General features: G+C 40.2%; 2 protein-coding genes across 8 annotated transcripts in view; one reads left to right on the top strand and one right to left on the bottom strand.

Annotated features, from left to right (window-relative positions):
- The window catches only part of LOC108263249 (cullin-9), a 60,699-nt gene extending 54,640 nt beyond the window's left edge, over positions 1–6,059 (bottom strand). For 4 of the 7 annotated variants that reach the window (XM_017463876.3, XM_017463883.2, XM_017463878.3 and 1 more), the window contains exons 1-3: positions 4,408–4,589; positions 3,148–3,239; positions 1,989–2,633 (exon numbers count right to left, since the gene is read on the bottom strand). In XM_017463876.3, the coding sequence (XP_017319365.1) occupies positions 1,989–2,633; positions 3,148–3,214 (712 nt within the window). In that variant the 5' untranslated portion in view covers positions 3,215–3,239; positions 4,408–4,589. Of the gene's footprint in view, positions 1–1,988; positions 2,634–3,147; positions 3,240–4,407; positions 4,590–5,955 lie in introns of those variants that run through there. The other 3 variants (XM_017463877.3, XM_017463881.3, XM_017463880.3) reach the window with 3 other exon arrangements.
- Positions 6,060–17,383: 11,324 nt separating this feature from the next.
- LOC108262873 (synapse differentiation-inducing gene protein 1) overlaps positions 17,384–22,617 on the top strand; it is a 30,432-nt gene continuing 25,198 nt past the window's right edge. The window contains exon 1 of the mRNA XM_017463228.3: positions 17,384–17,722. The gene's annotated coding sequence lies outside the window, so the exon portion shown is untranslated. The remainder of the gene's footprint in view (positions 17,723–22,617) is intronic.

Below are 22,617 nucleotides of genomic sequence, written 5' to 3'. Positions count from 1 at the left end.
AAGAATCTTAGTGAATGAAACGGGCAGCAAGAGAGTTTCATTTGTACAAAACTGTATTATGCCATGACGTTTGACTCAAGAACCATTTCAACCTCAAGGTAAAACGCAAGCATTACTTCTAGCGACCCAAACCAGGCCAAACTAAAACACGGGAAAACAAAATGATTGCGCAAGACGTGCAAGTTTAAGAGATGCACAGGGTCAAAAGTATGCTAAATCTTTGAAGGCTATCAATACTTACAACTGACCTTTAGCCTTGAGGTATCCGCATCATTATTGCTCTCTGGGTTCTCAGTACGGATATCACGAGAACCGATACTTCGGTACCAACATTCTTAAAACATTACAGTACTTGTTTTTCTGGAATAGCATTGGAACCGTTTCTAATGGAGGTACCGAGGTTGCAATTCTTCCAGACCTGAAGGGGGCAGCAAATACGCACAAGTGTTTTAGTCGACCCACAAGTGGTAAAGAAGAGGACCGCCTACAACCACGCGGGAAAAAATTACAGAAGATTAGCTTAGCTTAACAAGTTTAGCTCCACCCTGACTCGTTGAGAGGAAATGTGGTATGGAATATGGAAATACTCTGCATTCGAGGCGGGTGACAACAAACTTAATTGATGCTCTGAAGCCGGTGTGCAGCCGATGCGATCGCTCATTTCAAACAAAGTGAGAAAACACCTGGAATTTGGCGAAACACTTGAAAGACTGTCCTATATTATGTTTGTTTGAGGCAGCTGACATTGTGGCTGTGAAACCAGCTAACGTTATGCTCCATGTAATGTTAGCGATAGCCAGTTATTTGTTAACAGAGTATTTCTTTGCATTCAGAGTATAAGGGGTGTGTGTTTGTGTATGTGCATGTGCATGTGCGCGCACGCATCTAGGAGCACCTCCACTGTAGCCTCCACTCATTGTCAGACAGTGTTTGATAACTAAAAACTCTCTCTCTTTCTCTCTCTCTTTGCCAGAATCAGCCAGAGGAGGATGTCCTCCAGGAGAGTTTTAATTTTTTTTTAATTATTATTTTACTTTTATACCACACCGTGGTATCGACTTTGGTATCGAGTATCATGTACTTTTGGTGGTATTGGTACCGACTACTAGATTTTTGGTATCATGACATCCCTAGTTCTCAGTAATAAGAACAGAAGGATCATTCTCAGCAAATCATCATCATCATCATCATGTTCCACACTCTAAATATTTTGTAGCATTTTTAGTGCTAGAGTATTTCAAGATAAGCCAGAACACCACTAATGATTTAATACGTCCGTTAGAGTCATAACCAGGGCTGGGCAATATCTCAATATAATATTGAGATAAATGATTATACGATACACTTTTGTGAGATATCTTTGGTATGGTGATGCATTTATGTTTTTAATAATTACTACTTAAATAGTACTGAATGGATACTGTTGATTTGATGTAATTGTTTTATTTTTTTTTTTAAACGTAATCTTTGTTTATGTAGGCATTAAAGAAAAAGTACAGTCAAAGTTAGTTTAACAGTTTTTTTGTTTATTTTACTACTATTTTGCGGACAGTTTGTTAGCTAGATTATATTGTGATACTCGTCGTGTATCGTAGAAACATCCAAGTATTGCGATACGATATTTGTGTCATATTGCCCAACTCAAGCTGTAACAACATGATGTATCATATGTTTCCTTCAGCTTCCTGGTAACGCTGACAACTAGTGACTAGTGGACTGAAACATTATGGTGTGCCGAATACTTCAAATGTGTGTGTAACACACCAGCACTAATACCAGAAACAATCAGCTAAACGGTGTGCTGCATTTCCTCACTGGTTCAATCTGGGCTCAAGAAAACACCTATAGCGATTTTAGATGCTTTGGCATTAACAGCACTATAAAGAATGTATTATTCTACATTATTTTTAATCGTTTAAACTGACACATTTAGTGGTAAACACATTTAGTGGTGTGTACAAATAGTAAATAGTACAGTTGTGACATACCTGCATCGTGCGAGGCCAGAGCACGCAGCATTTTGCCAGCACTGCGGCGGGTCTGTCGCTCTTTGTTTCCCAACAGCTCCATGAGCAGGTCTAGTGCCCCAGTCTCCTTGAAGACTCCCACCAGTGAGCCAATGCTCGCGTAAGCACTCAGCACGTGAATGGTGTGTGTGAGACTAATGGCAAAATCGCTGTTTTTGGCCATCTGCTTCCGTGCTCGCTCGACAAGGTTTTTGACGTCTTCCTTCATGTCGCAGAGGTCCACCTCATCGAAGGTGACATCGGAGGGGAACTGGCCACTGGGTCTCGCCTTCTCCTCCTGCAGTGGTCGCTTTCCCAGTAGCGTAGGGCAGTTGGCGTACACATCCTCAGTTGACATCCACATCAGGATATTCTCGGTCTTACTCTCTCCTGAAGCGCAGCCACTGGAGCTGCCCACGCCGGAGTTCCCGCTGCTGCTGCCTCCTTCATTACCGCTGCCGCCTGAGCTGGAGCCATCATCCACGGCTTGCAGGCTCCAGCGGATCAGGTACTCGGTCTGGCCATCATGGGTACGTCTCTGACGGATCAGCTCCTCTGGGTAAGCCTGCTGTTTCGGGCCAAGCTGAACCAGCAGGTTCCCATTGCGCCGCTCGCCGACCATGACAGCTGACAAGTGAATAAAGACACATGTGGTCGGTGGTTATGGCATATTAAAAATGTGTCAATCAAACTACTCACACTATTCCAATGTGTATTGGCCTGGCACGGAGGTCAGCTAAGTCAAGAAATCAACTGTTTGTTTTTTTTTTAAAAGCTAAATTTTCACACGATTTCCAACTGTCGATTTATGCAAATTAAACTGGAAGTGATCAGGGAAGAATGAGTAACAGGGTTCAAGATACAATGAGGTAGAAATAAAGAACAGATTAAACTTGCATTACAGCTGAGGTCATGAGTTTACATACGCCTGTACAAGGATGATCTATGTAAACTGTTATTTTGTCTTCTGAAAAACATGTAAATATCTTATGTATCTTCTGAAGTGCAGTATTAAATGAAAACAATATGATCTTTAAACAAAAACAACAATTTACACCGATCATCCTGCTCAAAAGTTTACACCCCCACCCGGCTCTTAATGTATCGTGTTGCTTTCTTGCACATCAGTGAATGTTTGCACCTTTTGTAATAGTTGTGCACGAGTCCCTCAGTTGTCCTCGGTGTGAAAAGATGGATCTCAACATCATATCAACATCAAATATGCAGAGGATGCTGAAAAAAACAAAGAATGTGCAGGACCTGGAGGATTTTTCTGAAGAACAGCAGGCAGTTTAACTGCTCAGGACAAACAAGGGACTCATGAACAACTATCACAAAACAAACACAGTCGTGGATCATCCAGGTAACGACACACAGTGTTAATATTCAAGCGGATGTAAAACTGGTTCATTTAGTTATTAGTGTATCTTGTGGGTTATATGTAAACATCTGTTGTGTGAAATAACATTCAGTACAAGACTGAATAAAAAAACAAAATGCAATTTTTATGACATTTTATTAAAATTATCAACATTCTGCAAGGCGTATATAAATTTATGACCTCAACTGTAACACTAATTTAACACACGGACATGTGGAAGCTTTCAATACACTGAGCTATCTACTCTACACTTTTTAGTTATTTATTTAAAGAGTACTCGTAATGCCGAGATCTTAGCAAGCGACTGAAGCCTGGTGTAATGATAACGGTAACGGTACGTGACTCACTTCATCCAGTTAGGGGCAAGTGGCGAGTAACTGGGCGTTAACGTCAGCTGAGTACAGTAAGCTAAGGAAACAGCGCGCGCTTTTCCGCTTAGTTCTCGTTAAAAACACAGCAGAGAGCAACACGGGGCCTTGTCTCGAATGCAGCTTACCCACTTCGTCCCAGTGTCAACCGGTGCCAAGTTTCACTTTCGCGCACGAGCAGGAGGCAACTTAGCTTCGGCTCACATATAAACTCAAATACTGAGCGTAATACCACTCACACGAGTTTACTAAAACTATTAAAACAATTTTCATCAGCGCTAATTTTTCATTTCTCAGATTGACTCCGACGCTGACTCACATCTAACTGACTCCCTCCTGAGCCACTCCCCCTCCACAATGCTAACACACCGCCGCCTTCAGAGCCTGTCAGAACTCTCTGCAATCTTTCTACTCAATACATATAATACATGGACGCTGAGAAACACCCTTTGACAGAGGAATGAGTGGTGGGGGTTTAAAGAGGATAAGAGATGTTAACGCGCAGGCGGCCGCTACCTGTTAACTAACAGGCTAAGCTATAAAGCTAGCTAGCTAGCTCAGTCTTGCTAGCGCACGGTTACAAGTCCAACAGCGCGGCCCGATCAGTTTAGCCAAGATGCTACATGAAACAAAACCCATAATTATCGTTTACCTCCAGTGTTAAACGACTTCCGCGGCTTCACGACTTTCTCCCTCACTCGATGGGATTTTCTTCTCCGTGATAATGTATCGTTGCCCAGCCTGAATACGTTTTCTTAACTTAGCTATTTGTTTTAGCAACTGAAATCTTATTCACCATATCTCCAGCTACGCTTCTACGTGAAGACTTTGAAGGGTTTGTCTTCCGCTCTAAAAGCGGAAGTGGGAAGTATTTTGAGCGGTGACGTCAACTGCGCCTGAAAAGTTTCAATGTGTTCAAATATAATGTAAATATATTTTGCTTAACTTCTGTGCAAAGTATTATCTACGTAATATTGCAGCTCTGCTCTTGTTTATATTAGTTTAAAATCTGAGGTTAATTATTGCGTTTAGTCTTTAAATGTCCTATATATTAATATTTCTTCATATTTTCAGTCATTTTTTTTTGTATTATTCTTGTATCTATAAAACACATTTCAAGTGACTCAGGTGAAAATCATGTTTACGCGCCTTTAATCAGTCGGTGTGGTGTCTTCCTCTGCCTCCCTAATTCACAGCCAGTTTTCTCTGACGTTAGTTTATATATATATATATATATATATATATATATATATATATATATATATATATATATATATATATATATATAGATAGATAGATAGATAGATACACACACACACACACACACACACACACACACACACACACACACACACATATATATATATATATATATATATATATATATATATATATATATATATATATATATATATACACATATATATACATGTATATACATATATTCAGCTTCGGACAAGAATGTTCATTTCGGTGCATCCCTAATATATATATATATATATATATATATATATATATATATATATATATATATATATATATATATATATATATATATATATATTAGGGATATATATTAGGGATTATATATATATATATATATAATATATATTAGGTATGCACCGAAATGAAAATTCTTGTCCGAAGCTGAAGCCGAATATAATGAAAAACTTGGCTGAACGTTTTTTCGCGTTTTTTTCCATTAATTTTACCATTTTTTTCACCATTGCATAAATTAAATAGTCAAAATGTGATTTTTACTATTTTGTCTTGCTTTTCAAATAAAAAATTAATTACAAAAACTACAATTTCAAAATATTTATTTAACACTGAACATTTTTTTTTCATTCCAGCAGGCATAGGCTACCAACAAGGCACAATATAACTTTAAATAAATAAATGAGTAAAATAAAAATATTTTGATGTGGTCATCTTTGAGCCCCCCTTGAATAGCCTATGTTAGGCCTATAACTGACTGCTGAAAGAATATAACACTCTGTAGCCTACAACAAAAAAAGTGCATTGACAAGAGTGCAAACAATGGTTATATTCGGTTCTATGCGGCTATATTCTATATTCGGTTCTATACTGGGGATATATACCGCTCGCGTCCCTGTACACCTCGCGGAGTATTATAGTAGATATAGTATAGTTAGATACGTTGTTAATGTTATGTTCCCTTAAATAAATACGTCTTTACCTGCTTTCGTACTCTACTCCCTTACGTCATGCGTGACAGAATACTCCGGAACAGAAACAATTAAACGCACGTGTCCACAGTAAACAATGTCACGGTTGTCAACATTCAAAGAGCATGCGCTCGTGCACGGCGCTCGTGCATGCGCGCGCCCCCTCATCGCTCCGAGCACGCTGCCGGAAGTGGATGTCGTGAAATTCGCGCATCCCACTCTGGTTGCTAGGCTATTTGGAGCGTCATCAAACACGTCATTGTTCGGTCAAATTTATTCGGCCAAACACTGAAAATGCTTTTTGTGTTGCTATTTTCGACGAATAATTTCGGTTGCCGAACATTCAGTGCATCCCTAATATATATATATATATATATATATATATATATATATATATATATATATATATATATATATATATATATATTCATGAAGTAGACCCCATTGTTCATTAATATACATTAGCCTACTCTATGAAAACAACCAGTAGAACCAAATATATGATCTGGAGTTTTTTGTGCTTCTATTGTGTAAAACTACTTGAGTTGGTGAAATTGCAATTGTACAAAATTGTTTTGTTCTGTCTTTCACAGTGATGTTTGTTGGTAAATGAGACCTTTTAGTTGTACTCATGTTCAAAGCACATGAATCGAAGAGGGTTTTGGCTGAATGTGTCTTGTGATGATGTCACATGATGAATCTAGGCCCAAATCTGCTGAAAATCTGTGGTAATTTTCAAAACATTGCAAGCTCCTCTGAATATTGGGGAGTTTGCTTGATTTTATTTGATCGTAAAATCACGAAAACCTGGATTGACTGTTAGATGCGTTCAACTGGAGATTGCAGCTTGTAATTCCTCACCTCCAACAATTAAAAGCCAAGGAGGACATCCCCTCAACTTGAAATACCTACTCATTAACTTGGGATAGTCTTCTCAACTACTGGTTCCTTCCCATTTTATGGTGTGATGTCAAATCAACATGGCTGTGCACAGCATCAGAAATAATCTTTTCACTCTTAGATGAGTTTTGCTGTATATATAAGTATTTGCTTTAGATCAAGCAACAGACATATTCACATGTTAAATCTAAAACACTGACTATGCATCTAGCTGTTTGAGGAGAAAAATATGCATCACTCATCACAATTAATGGGCTAGTTTGTTGCTAATAAAAGACAAACATGGAGGTGTCCATGTTGTTTTTTCCACATCGCAAGTCGAACATGCTGAGGTTGAAAATTATGTCATTACAACCTGCAAATTACTACTTACAAGGCAAGACAAACACTGCAGTAACTTACCATGTAGATGGTAACACAGCAGCGGTAATGGCGTGTTAGTAAGATAAGTATCTCAACATGCAATATGTCTTTTTCACAGGATATGTTTCTAAAATTGATCCCATTTAAAAGTTGAATTGACAGTACCTACAGAACATAACCTTGTTGGCTTGGTTGGCTAGGCTAATCTTTAACCTATTGTGTGTTAAATTGATAGTTTAGTCTGTCAGTTCAGAAGGAGGCTGCCCCTTCAGCTGTGCTAACACTAGAGCTAATATTACCCGTACCCAGGGAAACATTAGATGCTGAGGGTGACTCATTATCCACTAAATGTGGCCTTTTCTCAGAGGATGACGTGCCAAGATGTTGACTTCGGGGGGCACGGTAGCTCATTGGTTAGCACGTTTGCCTCACACCTCCAGCGTTGGAGGTTTGAATCCCAACTCCGCCATGTGTTTCTGGAATTTGCATGTTCTCCCCGTGCTTTGTGGGCTTCCTCCCCCAATCCAAAGACATGCATTGTACGCTGGTTGGCATTTCCAATTTGTCCATAGAGTGTGTTATTGTGTCCTGCGATGGATTGGCACCCTGTCCAGGGTATCCCCCACCCACCTTGTGCCCCGATTTCCCTGGGATAGATTTCAGGCTCCCCACGATCCTGTGTAGGATAAACGGTGTGGAAAATGGATGGATGTTGACTTCATTGACAGCACACAATTGGCTATCCCACACAGAATTTTTTCTTATTGGAAATGTGAGCAAAACTGTCACACTGTACAACCCTGTGTCAGAGGCTGCAAGCTGCTATATGGGCCATTCTTATATTATATTAATTACAAAGATTGTCTGACCAGCAAAATATTCAAATTTGTAATTGTGTTTTCATATTCTGTTTGGAAATTGTGCCTGTAATTAAATACTTAGAGTGAATAACCCATATTCTTGTAAATTAATGACATTGAATATAGAGAGAAACTACTGGTGCTAGCTGAAATGGCCACTCAGTCTTGTAAACGTTTACTCTGGAAGCATTCATCCATTATTCTGTGATGTCAAAATGTTTTTAAAACATTAAAATTTAAAATATTTAAAATAGGTAACACCAGTGACATTAAATGGAGGAACAAGCATTATTTCTAAATTATTTATAATATTCAAAACTTATTTTATTCTACTAATTTACATACTTCATAGACCCCATGTTTTAGTTAAGGCTGTGACATATGTTTTTTTTTTTTTAATGTCTGGAACAGCCTCTAAAGAAGTACAACTGGCTTGTGAGACAAACTATTTTTTCAGCACTTGGCAGTTTCAAAGAAATCTTCAAACCATTTTTTAGTACTTAGGAATTGTTTAAAGTTAAACAATGTCTGTTATGTCAAACGATGTCAGTCAAACAATGTCCGTTATGGACATCTTGACTAATTTTAAACTATATCTGGTCATGATCTTTTGTGCAAAAACAATTATTTTATTTGACTGTATTACCAGAACTAGTTCAAACACATAATGTAAGTAAAACATACATGTAGTATGCCATTTTAGCTGCAGCTAAAGTCTCTGATTTGAAACCGCACTAAGAAGAGACTTCACATTTTTCTGTTTTGCTGCAAATCCTTATAGCCACCAACAGGGAAAAACTTTTTTTTTTTAAAAAAAACAATTTGCAGAATACAGCTCCTTTAAAAAATGTCTCAAACAAGAAAAACACATCTGCAACAATATGTGTAATGACCATCTGTTTTTTTTTGTTTTTTTTTTTAAACCATCTACCGTATTTTAAATCCTAAATTATATGAACGATTGTGTAGTGTCTGTCTTGTTATTGTATTTGTGCTATTTTATTTATGTTACATATCAGGACTGGGGGTGGATGCAGGTGCAGATCAAAGTCTTTATTAACAGTAAACAAACACAGGAAACGTGGTCTTCACCAGGAAAACACGAAACTGGTATCATGGCTTGAAACTAGAGCAGGGCATGAAACCAGACCGCTTAGCATGCTAACGCATTCACTATCATAATCGAACATACACGGGAGCATCAGACATTTGGTACAAACCATACCAACTATATAAAACCATACAAACTATAATACTGCACGAAGTGCGCAGTCACACGAGTTTAAATAAGCCGGAAGCGAACGAAAACAAAGTCACATGACCAGTCAGAAGCCGTGCCGCAGTGCCATCTGCTGGCCGTGGCATAACAAAACCCCCCTCCAACAGCGGTCCTGGGCCCCAGTGTAAACTGTCTGATGCTGTGTTGGAAAACAAGACGGCTTCTGCCAGGCAGCAGACCAGCAGACCACCCCCATCGAGATTGAAAGTCAGGGCACCGCCCCCAGTGGCGCTGGAACGCTGGGCACCGCCCCCAGCGGCATTGGAACGCTGGGCGCCAATGGAAGGCTGGGTGGAGTCCCCAGCAGGGCTGGAAGGCTGAGGGACGTCCTCAGCAGGGCTGGAGCTCAGGGCTGCTGCCTCGGCCTGGTAGGGCAGCGGGACGGCCTCCTCGGCTGGGCCGGGCAGGGGACGGCCTCCTCGGCCGGGCAGCGGGACTGCTTCTTCAGCATGCAGGAGCTCCACAGCCGAGACCTCCCCGTAGGCCTCTGGCTGGAGCTCCAAGGTCGCCAGGTTGACCTCCACAGCCAAGACCTCTCCGTAGGCCTCTGGCTGGAGCTCCAAGGTCACCAGGTTGACCTCCACAGCCAAGACCTCTCCGTAGGCCTCTGGCTGGAGCGCCAAGGTCACCGGGTTGACCTCCGCGGGGAGCTCCACTGCAATTCCCCTGCAGTGGGAAGCTCCAGAAGTTCATGTAGCTTTGTTGGCTGTATGGCATTGGATAACTCCCCTGCAGCGGGAGGCCCCAGTAGTTCGGGTAGCTCTGCTGGCTGCGTTGCACAGCGTAGTTCTCCGGCAGCAGGGGAGTGGGAAATTGCACGGATGGCAGCGTGGCACATGGGCCGGCTTGCTGCAGCGGCTTTAGAAGGCGGTGGAGCTGAGCAATTTCCTCGGTGAGCTGTTTGCTCTGTTCCTCGAACGAACGGCGCCACTCCTCAGACTCGGCCGCTTCGGGGACGCTCATGGCGACCTGCTGTTCCGCATTATGGGCGCAGTATTCTGTTACGTATCAGGACTGGAGGCGGATGCAGGTGCAGGTCAAAGTCTTTATTAACAGTAAACAAACAAACACAGGAAACGTGGTCTTCACCAGGAAACCACGAAACTGGTATCATGGCTTGAAACTAGAGCAGGGCATGAAACCAGACCTCTTAGCATGCTAACGCATTCACTATCGTAATCGCCCATAACCGGGACCCGCATCAGCAGTTTGGTATAAACTATAAAACTGCGCGAAGTGCGCAGTCACACGAGGAGTTTAAATAGCAAACCTAATCAAACCAAAACATGGACACCTGGGGCAAATCAGAGACATGATCAAACTTAATTCAATGTCCAAGCGGGAAGCGAACGAAAACAAAAGAGTCACGTGACGAAGCCGTGCCGCAGTGCCATCTGCTGGCCGTGGCGTAACAATTTATTATTTTTTCTTTTGCAGTGCTGGCTTACAGTGGATTTAAAAAGGCCACACGCCCCTGCTGAAATGGCAGGTTTTTGTGATGTAAAAAAATTAAGTTAAATCATGTCAGAACCTTTTTCACCTTTATTGTGAAATTGCAACATAAATATCAAGTAACAAACACCCAAAAATGTTTTTGGGGAAAAAAAGAAAAACAAAAAACTTCCAATAAGCAGCTTGTGTAAGTGTGCACACCCGTTTATATTTGGGAATGTGACAGTGTTCAGAATCAATCAGTCACATTCAAACTCATGTTATACTCATGTTTAATTGATGTTACACCTGCCATCAAATAAAGTGACTGATTAATCCCAAATAAAGTACAGGTGTTCCTGTCTGACATCATCTTGGTAACATGCCACTATGCCAAAGTTGAAAGAAATTCCAGAAATGATGAGGAAGCAGGTGATTGAAATACACCCTGGAAGGGTTACAAAGCTATTTCAAAGGCTCTGGGACTCCACAGGACCACAGTGAGAGCCATTATTTCCAAATGGAAAAGCACAGTAGTGAACCTTCCCAGAAGTGGCCGACCTTCTAAAATTCCTCCAAAAGCACAGCAACTACTCATCCTGGAAGTCACAAAAGAGCCAAAGACAACATCAAAGGACCTACAGGCCTCTCTTACATCGATAAAGGTCAATGTTCATGACTCCACTATCAGAAAGACACTGGGCAAAAATGGCATCCATGGAAGAGTGTCCAGGTGAAAACCACTGCTAACCCAGAAGAACATTAAGGCTCATCTGAATTTTGCCTAAACACACATTGATGATTCTCAAACCTTTTGGGAGAATGTTCTGTGGACTGATGAGTTGAAAGTGGAACTGTTTGGAAGGCAGGGGTCCCATTACATCTGGCGTAAACAGAATTCCACAAAAAGTACATCATACCGATGGTCAAGCATGGTGGTGGAAATGTGATGGTGTGGGGATGCTTTGCTGCTTCAGGGCCTGGGCAAGTTGCAATAATTGAGGGAAACATGAATTCTGCTCTCTCCTAGAAAATCCTAAAGGAGAATGTCTGGTCTTCAGTCCGTAAATTGAAACTCATTTGCAACTGGATTATGCAGCAAGACAATGATCCACAGCATAGGAGTAAGTCCTAATCTGGGTGTCGGCAACCGGCGGCACTTCAGCCCCTCTGCAGTAGTTTTGTAAAAAAAATAATAATGTGGAAATAAATAATGACTATTTTTATTTTTTCTTTCAAAGGGAACACCTCTTATTTTGGAGCTTGAGGTGATACTGTGACAGTGAAATAAAATCAAAAGTGTTTTAATATTTTGTCAACAAAAATGTGCGTCTTAATCTTGAGTTTCCGACCCCCGGTTAGCTAACCAAATAAATCCAAAAAAAAAAAAAAAAAAAAGTCTGGGAGGAATATAGAGAGTTTAATTCTGCGTGGACAGATACATTTGCTTTCACTGCCAATGATGCTGGCTTACCTGTGTGCTTGATATGTGGAGAGAAATTAGCAAACAACAAAAAATGTAACGTTGAAAGATATTTCCAGAACAAGCAAAGAGCATTTGCTAAAAAGTACTAAGATGGTGATGAACGTAAAAGAGCGATTTCGGAACTGATACTGCATTCACAGGAGTAAGTCAACCCGAGCTTGAAAATGAACTGGCCGACGTGGCTGATAAAAACTTATGGGTGTCCAAGTTTAAAAGCCTGATGGCTGATCTCAAAGATGTCGCGTGTCAGAAGGCCATTCTCACTCAGGAGCACAAATGGCGAGATATTGAAAACCTCCCCAAACCTGATAAACTTGTATAGGAAACATGGAATGCCATTCCTGACACATATAGGAACATGAAAAAGTATGCATTTGGAGTCCTGTCCATCTTTGGATCCACATATTTATGCAAACAGGTTTTCTCAAGTGAACTACATCAAATCAAAATATTGCTCGCGCTCACAGATAACAGTCTGCAGTCCTGTATGAAGATTAAAGCCGTGTCTGACAGCTGTGATATAGAGAAGCTCTGCAGTGATGTTCAGAAACAGAAATCATATTAAACAGGTGAGAACACTATCATTTAACAGGCTATTAAATTGCAATAAAATATTTATTTTAGAGCCTGAGCTGATGTAGTTGTCGTTTATGTTCAAGCTCGACAGTTGATTGCTGTGCGTTGTTGAGGAGAAAACAGAAGAGGATGATTATTCTGTTCTTTTTCACAATAAAGTTCATTAATATGAACAAAATAAAACTTTTTATTTGCTTAATTTTTCACAAGTATTAAGGGAAGGACACAAATAGGCCTGTATACTTCTGTGTTTTATTTCAAAGTAGGCCTAAATATGCCAGTGTTTTGTTTTTTTCTCCTCTTCATAAGAGTTTGGTGTTTTCCTTTGTTATAACAGTCCAAAACAGCAATAAAATGTCAACAGTTTTATTTTTGTTGTTCTATAATTTTATAAATGCAACAAACTATAGTTATTTTATATATAGTACAACTAAATATAAAACTTTGTGTTATCATCATTTTAAGGGTCAAATAGGTTATGCAGATCCAGATGAATTTTATTTGGTGGGAGAAGGGCCAAAAAAAGGGCTCTTTTGATAGTAAAGCTTGCAGACCCCTGTCTTAGTCCTAGAAGTAAGTGAAGACTGATCTTCAGTTAGCAAGTCTTTGGTTGCAATTATTGCTGCTAAAGGTGGCACAACCTGATTTTAAGATGCAATTAGTTTTTCACATTGGTGATAGATGTTGGATAACTTATTTTGCTTCAATAAAAAACTGTATTGCGTGTTTACTCTGTTTTTCTGCCTTTGTTTTATGCTGTATTTCGTTTGAAAATCTAAAACTGTTTCGTATGAGATATACACAAAAACAGAAGAAATCAGAATAGGGCAAATACTTTTCACAGCACTGTATATACATCTCATTATAACAAACTGCTTGTTTTTAACCTTTATTCTAACTGCTTGTTGTATATAACAGCTTAGAACTGTAAGTTGGGATAGTGACCACACCACAAAACCAAGTTGCATTTATACAGTGGTTGTAAGTAAAAACAGGTGAGTTTAGTCAGAATGCTGTTGAGTTTGAAAGGTAATTGGCTGAGACAGGGGATGTGGGTGTGGCTTTTGTGAGATACAGTTAGTGTTTAACGGTAAGCAGGAAGCACTCAAAAGCTTCCAGAAATGATAAAGGCAAAGAGAAGATGAAGGAGAGAAACAAAGAGCTTTGGCAGTAAAGTACCTTCCTCATGGTTTGAATAAATTTAAAAAGTAGCCTGTTCATAGAGCTGTGAGTACAGGAGTAAAATGATATACCTCTAAGTGAGTTTTGAGGAAGTTACTTTGGTAACTTTGGTAATGGTAACTTGCCACATTATAAACTACTCATGATTTAAAACAGCTAAACTATAGCCAAACTACCCTGCTGGTAAAGTTGCTAACTCCATTTCAAGCTACTAAGAAAAAGTAGCTAACTGGTAGATAACTGAATCTACAACCCCAATTCCGAAAAAGTTGGGATGGGATGGAAAATGCTAATAAAAAATAAAGAGGAGTGACTTGTACTTTGACTTGTATTTAAACAAAAAAATGTATAAAGACAAAGTCTTTGATGCTTTACCTAATCACCTGCATAGTTTTTTTTTTTTAAGGTAAATGTTTATTGTATGCATGCAACACGTTTTAAAAAAAGTTGGGACAGGGGCAATTTAGGACTAATACTGATGTGACAAGTTGAAATAAAGGTGATGTGAAACAGGTGAGGTAATTGTCTAATCATAGTATATAAGGAGCCTCCAAAAAGGCCTAGACCTTCAAGAGCAAGGATGGATCAAGGCACACAAATTTTCCAACAGATGCATCAGCGAATAATCCAACACTTTGAAAACAACGTTTCCCAAAGACAAATCGGTAGTATTTTAGGAATTTCACCTTCTACAGTGCGCAATATAATTAAACGATTCAAGGAATCCGGTCAAATCTTGGTGCGTAAAGGGCAAAGCTGAAAACCACTTCTGAATGCATGTGATCTCCGATTCCTCAGACGTCACTGTTTTAAAAACCGTCATGAGTCTGTAATGGATATACTGACATGGGCTCGGGAATACTTTGGTAAACCTTTTGTTAGTCAACACCATTCGCTGCTGCATCCACGGATGCAAGTAAAGGCTTTACTATACAAAGCAGAACACATACATTAACACTGTCCTGAAGCACTGCCGAGTCAGTCTCATCTGAGATGGACAGTAGCACAGTGGAATCATGTTTTGTGGTCCGATGAGTCAACATTTCAAATAGTTTTTGGATGAAACAGCCATCATGTTCTCTGGGCCAAAGAGGAAAAAGACCATCCAAGCTGTTATCAGCATCAGGTCCAAAAGCCAGCATCTGTCATGGTATGGGGGTGTGTCTGTGCCCTTGGCATGGGTAACTTGTACATCTGTGAGGACACCATTAATGCAGAAATATATGTACACATTTTGGAGCAACATATGCTGCTATCCAGAGCAGGACAATGCCAAACCACATAATGCCCGTGTTACAAGCACATGGTTGTGTAAGCAGAGAGTGCGGGTGCTAGCATGACCTGCCTGCGGTCCTGACCTGTCTCCGATTGAGAATGTGTGATGCATTATGAAGCGCAAAATAAGGCAACGAGGGATCCGTACAGTTGAGCAGAAATGCATAATGCATAATGGAAGAATGGGGGAAAATTCCACTTGCTAAACTTAACCAACTGGTGTCTTTACTGTCCAAACGCTTAATAAGTGTTATTAAAAGAAAAGATGATGTTACATACTGGTAAACAGACGACTGTACCAACTTTTTTTGGTGTGTGTTGCAGTCATCAGATTTGAAATTAGTGTATATTTTAACAAATAAATAAAATTCACATTATTTGAAGTAAAACATCAAATAATGCGTTAATAATGTGTTTTCAATATAATACAGGGTGAATTAAATTTTGTAGATGAGTCTCTCTTTTTTGCATTTTACATACTGTCTCAACTTTTTCGTAATTGGGGTTGTACTTTGTCAAACTGATCAAAAGCAACTGTGGCATTTTCTTTTTATTGTGCAGCTACTCTATTGCACAAAATAAAATTTTACATACATTGTACCTGTAACTGTAGCGTGTGCCATAACAAATACATTTTGCCTTTCCATTTGTAAACCACTCTTAATAAGAAACAGTCAACAAATTTAATGAAATGTAAAATAGCAATAATCAAAATACTAACACTCCGCTCACTCCACTACTCTCGGTTCAGCTTGTTTCTGAACACCACTACTTGGTGGAAAAAAAGTAGCTACTAGAAAACCTGCATTATTTTGAAGAAATTCTTATGCCAGCTGTTCACAAACTTTTCTGAAATTTAAAAAAGACTGGTTATGAATTTAGAAAAAATACTGAAGATTTTTAAACCTCGTTATTGTTGTTATAGCTGTAAGAAATTAATTATAGTATGTTACTTAGGTCAGCATCAGTGTCATGGTAGATCTGGAGTCTGGGGCAACTTAGTGTAGCCAATCCACCACCTACTAGGGATGGGTGATATGGACTTAAAACTATATCATGATATTTTTTGGTATTTTTTGCAATAATGATATCAGTGATGATGTATAGTACCATGCACCACTGTTTTTGGCTACAAGTGACAGCTGCATGCAGTCTTGAGAGCCTCAGAAACACAAACCTTGATCTAAAAGTAAAACTGATTTTCTGTAACCAAACCAGTTCCAGGTTGTAAAGGTAGCTCTTTGTTTAGCGATAAACTCCTCCTCAGCTTCACGTCCGCCTTCCGCCGTACTTGTTTTCGCTCTGCACACGAGCTGCGAATGGGTCGCAGACCATCACACACAGAAATACATTATCAACTAGGCTTTATCGTTAATATCGTGGGAAGACTAATATATAGTATATCACAAACAATAAGATATCACCCATCCGTACCACCTTCTTGCATGTTTTTGGACAAGGAAACTGGAGAACCCAGAGGAAACCCACACAGGGAGGAGCACAGGGAGAACATGCACACAAACTCCAAGCAGACAGTAACCAGAGCTCAGGATCAAACCCAGGACTCAGGAGCTGTGAGGCGGAAATGCTACCCACTGCACTACTGTGTCGTGAAAATGTGTCCCAGATAAACAAAAATCACTAAAAATGCTAGAAAAATGTCCCTTTTGTGTGTTCATAGTTAGCGCCTTGAGGATTTCCGAAATGCATCGTGTGTTTGGGTATCTGTTTTGCAAAAGGAAAGAATGCTTAGACAAGGTGGTGAATTAATTGTGTGGGAAATATACTCTCCTTTAGGTCTAAGCTCTGTCTACCTAGGAAAGTTCACTAGGTGGCAATATTACATCAACTTAAGCGACACCAAACCGAACAAAGTTTGGGGAGAAATTTGATAGTCTAATAGATCGGATTAGCCAATTATAATCAAACATTGAGTTTTGTCACACATCATACTTTATACCTTTGTTGAATTTTTTGTGATCCGTAGGAGAAAATTATATGCACAGATGAAATGGGAACAGGCCTAATTCGGTTTAAATTGGCTGCGCAGTGTGTTTAGGATGTCCCAGAGCAGACTGCTCTTTAGGACCAAGAGGAGCGCGAGCGCACTTATATAGCTACATGTGTAGGGGCAGTACGCACGTTCAGGACACACACACACACACACACACACAGCCACGACACCTTGGATGAAACGTGTTTGCATTGCAGGGAAATTAAATAAATAAACAACATGCAGCATCCTCTACACCGCTTCCACACGAAAGGCGCGTCTACTCCATCTGGCTGATTTTCCTGATCATTTCACAAATTTTACACGTTGTATGGATGTTTTTTGTTTAACCTTCTCGACAATTGCACATACACTAAGACGGACATAAGGCACAGTGTTTTGAACGTCGAATGGCACGCGCTCGGCTCGGAAGGTAAGCGCTGCATGCTTTACCAGTCAGATCACGAACTTGTACAGCAAATGAATGATTGCACCAAGATGCCGCCGATGCATAACAGCCTCGTGATGCCAGGTCGATTTGATTTACGTGTTTCCAAAGGTTAAAGACGATTGCGTTTTGTATTTTTTCTCTGTTGAAATTTTGGTTTTAATTCATAGCGGTGGCAATTTTACGCATAACTGAATGTTTTCCAGACGCCTGGCAGGTCTGTCTGTGAAGCTACCTATTAATAATCTTATTTGAGTTTTTTTCTGTCTTTTCTTCCTGGAAGGTTAGAGTGCAGTACCATGGACAGCTCTCACCGCGGCCCCAAATCGCTTGAGAGTCTGACCACAAATACTTACCCCCAAAACACTAGAAATAAAATCACTGTCTGCTGTTTGCATACATTCTTTTTATTTTTATTTTTAATTAATCCTTTGGCTCAACTGCGAATCTACCTGCTAGACTATTTATATACATTCAAAGTGATGTACCGTTGTCACAAAAAACTTTCCTATTCAAAAGCATTGCTGCTATTTGTATTTGTATTAACCCTTTGTAGTCAGCTACAGCTATTTAACTATTCGTTGTAAATCATATTATTCAACAACTCATTAAAAGAAAACCTCCCTAAAGGGTTGTTGTGATGTGTTTCTTTCCATCAAGGATTTATTTGGACCATTTTATTGTATTACACATAACCTTTTAGAGGATAAACAAAACAAATAATTTAGGGTGCTAGACAGAACCTTTTATTGTGTTTTTAAAAATTATATTATATATTTTTATTTATAACACAAAACACACAAATATGAAAAAGAGAAAGCATAATAGAGATGCCAGTAGGATACAACTGACAAAGTTTTTATTTTTATTTTTTAAAAACAGTGAACAGGCAAATCATAGCAGCAGATTATTCAGTTATTAAGCATTGCACACACGTTTTAAAGCAGTTCTTTTAAGGCTTGGACCATATCTACGCAGTAGTAGACTGTGTGCTTTTTTGCCCCGTTGATTCTAGCGGTGCTACAGAACCTTTTATTCTAAAAGTATACTGTATAGTGTTACTAAACAGAAAAAGGATTGCAATTACGTAAATAAACACTGTGATTCTGGACTCACCCATGGGTACTTGAAATTTAAAAGGTTAAGTAGGCACTACGGCATCAGATAAATGTTGTTTAAAGAATAATGTTTATCATTGTCAACATAAATAGGTCACGTATCAAAATTTTTATTATTTTTGATGATATTCCAGATATCAGATTATAGGAAAGCACACTAATGTCTCTTGGGGTCAGAGAATAAACTGAACAAGAGGTAGTGCTACTATGAGATAATATTTGATGAGTGTGTGATATTTGAACACACAGCCAACAGCCATTTCAAGCAACAGAAGAATAGGTTTGTTGCATTACCGTGAATAAGTTCAGCAGTCCAGAAACTCTGGAGTACTTTCAAAGCTGATAGAGAGCAGACGCCGCTACATATGACATAAGCCAGTTATTAGCTTAAGTACTGCAAGTATAATATTTACAATTAAACTAAAATAAGCGCTCATACTTTTACAAGGTCTATGTTCATGGGCTTTTAATAATTGCTGGATCCTTTGGTTTTGGTTTAAAATTGTAATTACAGCTTATATTTGGGCACTTGTGAACATATTCATTTATGTAAACCCGTGTATGAAGCTGTACTTTATACCAAAGGAATCAAATATTGTGGTCTACACAGTGAATGAGTCCAAATACTATAGTGCTTTGTGAAAGTATTTACCCCCTTGGTGTTTTCCCTTTGTTTTTGCATTACAACCTGGACTTAAAATAGATTTTTTGGGGAGAGGGGGCTGTAGCATTTGATTTACCCAAGTCTCTTGGGGAATGTCTGTATTAGCTTAGCACATCTAGCCATAGGGATTTTAGCCCGTTCTACAATGCAAAACTGCTCCAGCTCCTTCAAGTTAAATGTGTTGCATTGCAGTACAGCAATCTTCAAGTTATGCCACAGATTCTCAATTGGATTGAACTCTGGGCTTTGACTAGGCCTTTCCAATACATTTAAATGTTTCCCATTAAACCACTCCAGTCTAGCTTTAGCAGTATGTTTAGTGTCATTGTCCTGCTGGAAGGTGAACATCCATCTCAGTCTCAAATCTCTAGGAGACTGAAACAGGTTTTCTTCAAGAATTGCCCTGTATATAGTGCCATCCATGTTTCCTTCTGTCCTGACAAGTTTTCCAGTTCCTGCCGATGAAAAGCATGATGCTGCCACCACCATGCTTTACTCAGGGTGTTTGCACCACACATAGTGTTTCCCATGATGGCCAAAAAATTCAGTTTCATCTGACCAGAGAACCTTATTCCATGTGCTTGGAGAGTCTGCCACATGCTCTTTGTTGTACTCCAAATGTGCGTTCTTATTTTTTTTCTTTAATGGCTTTTTTCTGGCCACTGTTCCAAAAAGCCCTGCTCTGTGGAGTGTATGGTTTAAAGTGGTCCTAGTAACAGATACTCCCATCTCTGCTGTGGATTTTTGCAGCTCCTTCAGTGTTATCTTTGCCGTCTTTGTTGAATCTCTGATTAAAGCCCTACTTGTCCAGTCTGTTGAGTTTTGGTGGACAGCTTTCTCTTGTCAGGTTTGTAGTAGTACCATATTCTTTCCATTTTGTTATAATGGATTTATTGGTGCTCTGTGGGATGTTCAAAGTTTGGGATTTTTTTTTATAACCCAACCCTGAGCTATACTTCTCCACAACTTTGTCTCTGACCCAGAGAGCTCCTTGGTCTTCATGTTGCTGGCTTAGTGGTGTTGCAGACTCAGGGGCCTTTCAGAACAGATGTGTTCATACTGACATCATGTGACAGATCATGTGACACTTTGATTGCACACAGGTGGACCTTAATTAACTAATTATGTGACTTCTGAAGTTAATTGGACCAGCTCTTATTCAGGAGTATCATAGCAAAGGGGGTAAATACATATGCACTCACAACTTTTCAGTTTTTATTTATTTTTTTTAAAACAATGCATTTTTTTCATCCCACTTCAACAATTCAGACTATTTTGTTAGGCCCATTACATAAAATCCAAATGAAAATCCATTTTAATTCCAGGTTGTAATGCAACAAAATATCTGGGTTACGCATGTAACCCTGTACCCTGAGAAGGGAACGAGACATTGCGTGAGCTTCACACTGTGGGAAGCGCCCTCGTGCGCGACCAGTATCTGAAGTCTGTAAAATGAATCACGCCTATATATAGGCTCGCTGTGGTCAGGTGACGTGGCATATCGCACATTGTGTGACTATAAATGGCATCTGTAAAGCATGTCATCAGCTTCTCTTTGTTTGAAGTGCAGACGCAATATACAGGCATACCCAGTATGACACAGCTATTCAATGTCTTGTTCCATTCTCAGGAAACAGGGTTACATGCATAAACCAGACGTTCCCTTTCAAATGGAACTCAACGTTGCAAGCTGTGGGAATGCTGTGGGAACGAGTATACCACTCTGTCATACTGAGGGTACGGCCTGTCACAGAGGCTCCATTAATAGGGGTGTGGCTGACCGTAATGGTTGCCACGTAGACCTTAATTGTAGAAGGAGCCAACCTTGCCAAGAAACGTAGGGCTGTAGCCATTGCACAGTTTACTGGGTCTCACTGACGTTCCTTGGTTGAGAGGCCGGAATCTATGAGCTGGTGCCTCTCAGGGGCCAGACTCACAGTTTCTAAAGTTCTGGCTGAGGGTGATGAATCAATCCTCTGGCTTGAGCCAATAGATCCCTGGGAAAGACAATCTCCCGGGGAGTGTCGTCCAGCAGAGATATTATCTCCAAGAACCAAACTCAAGTAGGCTAATTTGGTGCTACTAGCAGCAGATGTAGCACAATTTTGGTGAACTCTCGCTAGAGCATGTGGGAGCAGAGTGATTAGGGGAAAGGCATACAGATGTGACCTCAGCCATGTGTGTACCATGGTGTCCAGCCCTGACCCTTTTTGGCATAGGAGGAGTGAGGGCAAACCGGAGCGGGCAGCGTGTTATCTCCTCAGAGGCGAGCACATCCACTTCCGCTTGGCGGAACCGCCGCAATATGGACTCACCCACTTGTGGATAGAGCCTGCAATTGCCAGGCCTCAGCCCCTGCCTCAACAGGATGTCTGCCCCACATTCCGGTTGCCCGAAATACACATTGCACTTACTGACACAACTTCCCCTGCACCAGAGAAGAATTAGTGGAGCCTGCCTGAAGAAGGTGCACAAACATAATCCTCCCTGGTGGTTGATATGAAGCCACAGCTGTATTGTCTAAAACATGGTGACCTCTCAACTGAGAAGAAGAATTTCAGTGCTAGGAGTAAGGTCCACAATTCTAGGCAATTTGTATGCCACACTAGATGAGGGCTGCTCCAGAGACCATGAGGTAGGCATCTGACATTACTGTCTTGCGATAAGAGATGCCCCTAGAGTGTGACCCAAGGCTAGAAACCGGGGACACCACTAAGTTCTCAGATCATGTAGGCATCACCACATGACACTGAGCCAACAAAATCTTAGGGGTTTTGTCCTTGGGTGAAACCTCTGTCTTCCAGCCACCACTCATGTGCAATGGGCCCAACGGTATGACATTGACTGCTGCTGCCATAAGCCCCAACAGTCTCCATAGAGACTGGAGGAGATGACCAGTCATAACCTTATCTTGCTCAATGTTGATAAGATTGCCTTACATGTGTTTTTTCTGTGGACCAGGAAATAACGGCTATAAACCTTCCTTCCTCAGAGAAAGAGGTACATGTTCTATGGCCCCTTTGTCCTAGAGAGATCTACATCCTGGGCTAATGTAGGCTGTGTCTGTGACCACCCAGTCCCCCGGCTTCCTGTGGGGG

The sequence above is a fragment of the Ictalurus punctatus genome, chromosome 3 (assembly GCF_001660625.3).
Source record: "Ictalurus punctatus breed USDA103 chromosome 3, Coco_2.0, whole genome shotgun sequence".
In the NCBI taxonomy this organism is placed as follows: Eukaryota; Metazoa; Chordata; class Actinopteri; order Siluriformes; family Ictaluridae; genus Ictalurus; species Ictalurus punctatus.
This window is presented reverse-complemented; position numbering and strand designations above follow the sequence as displayed.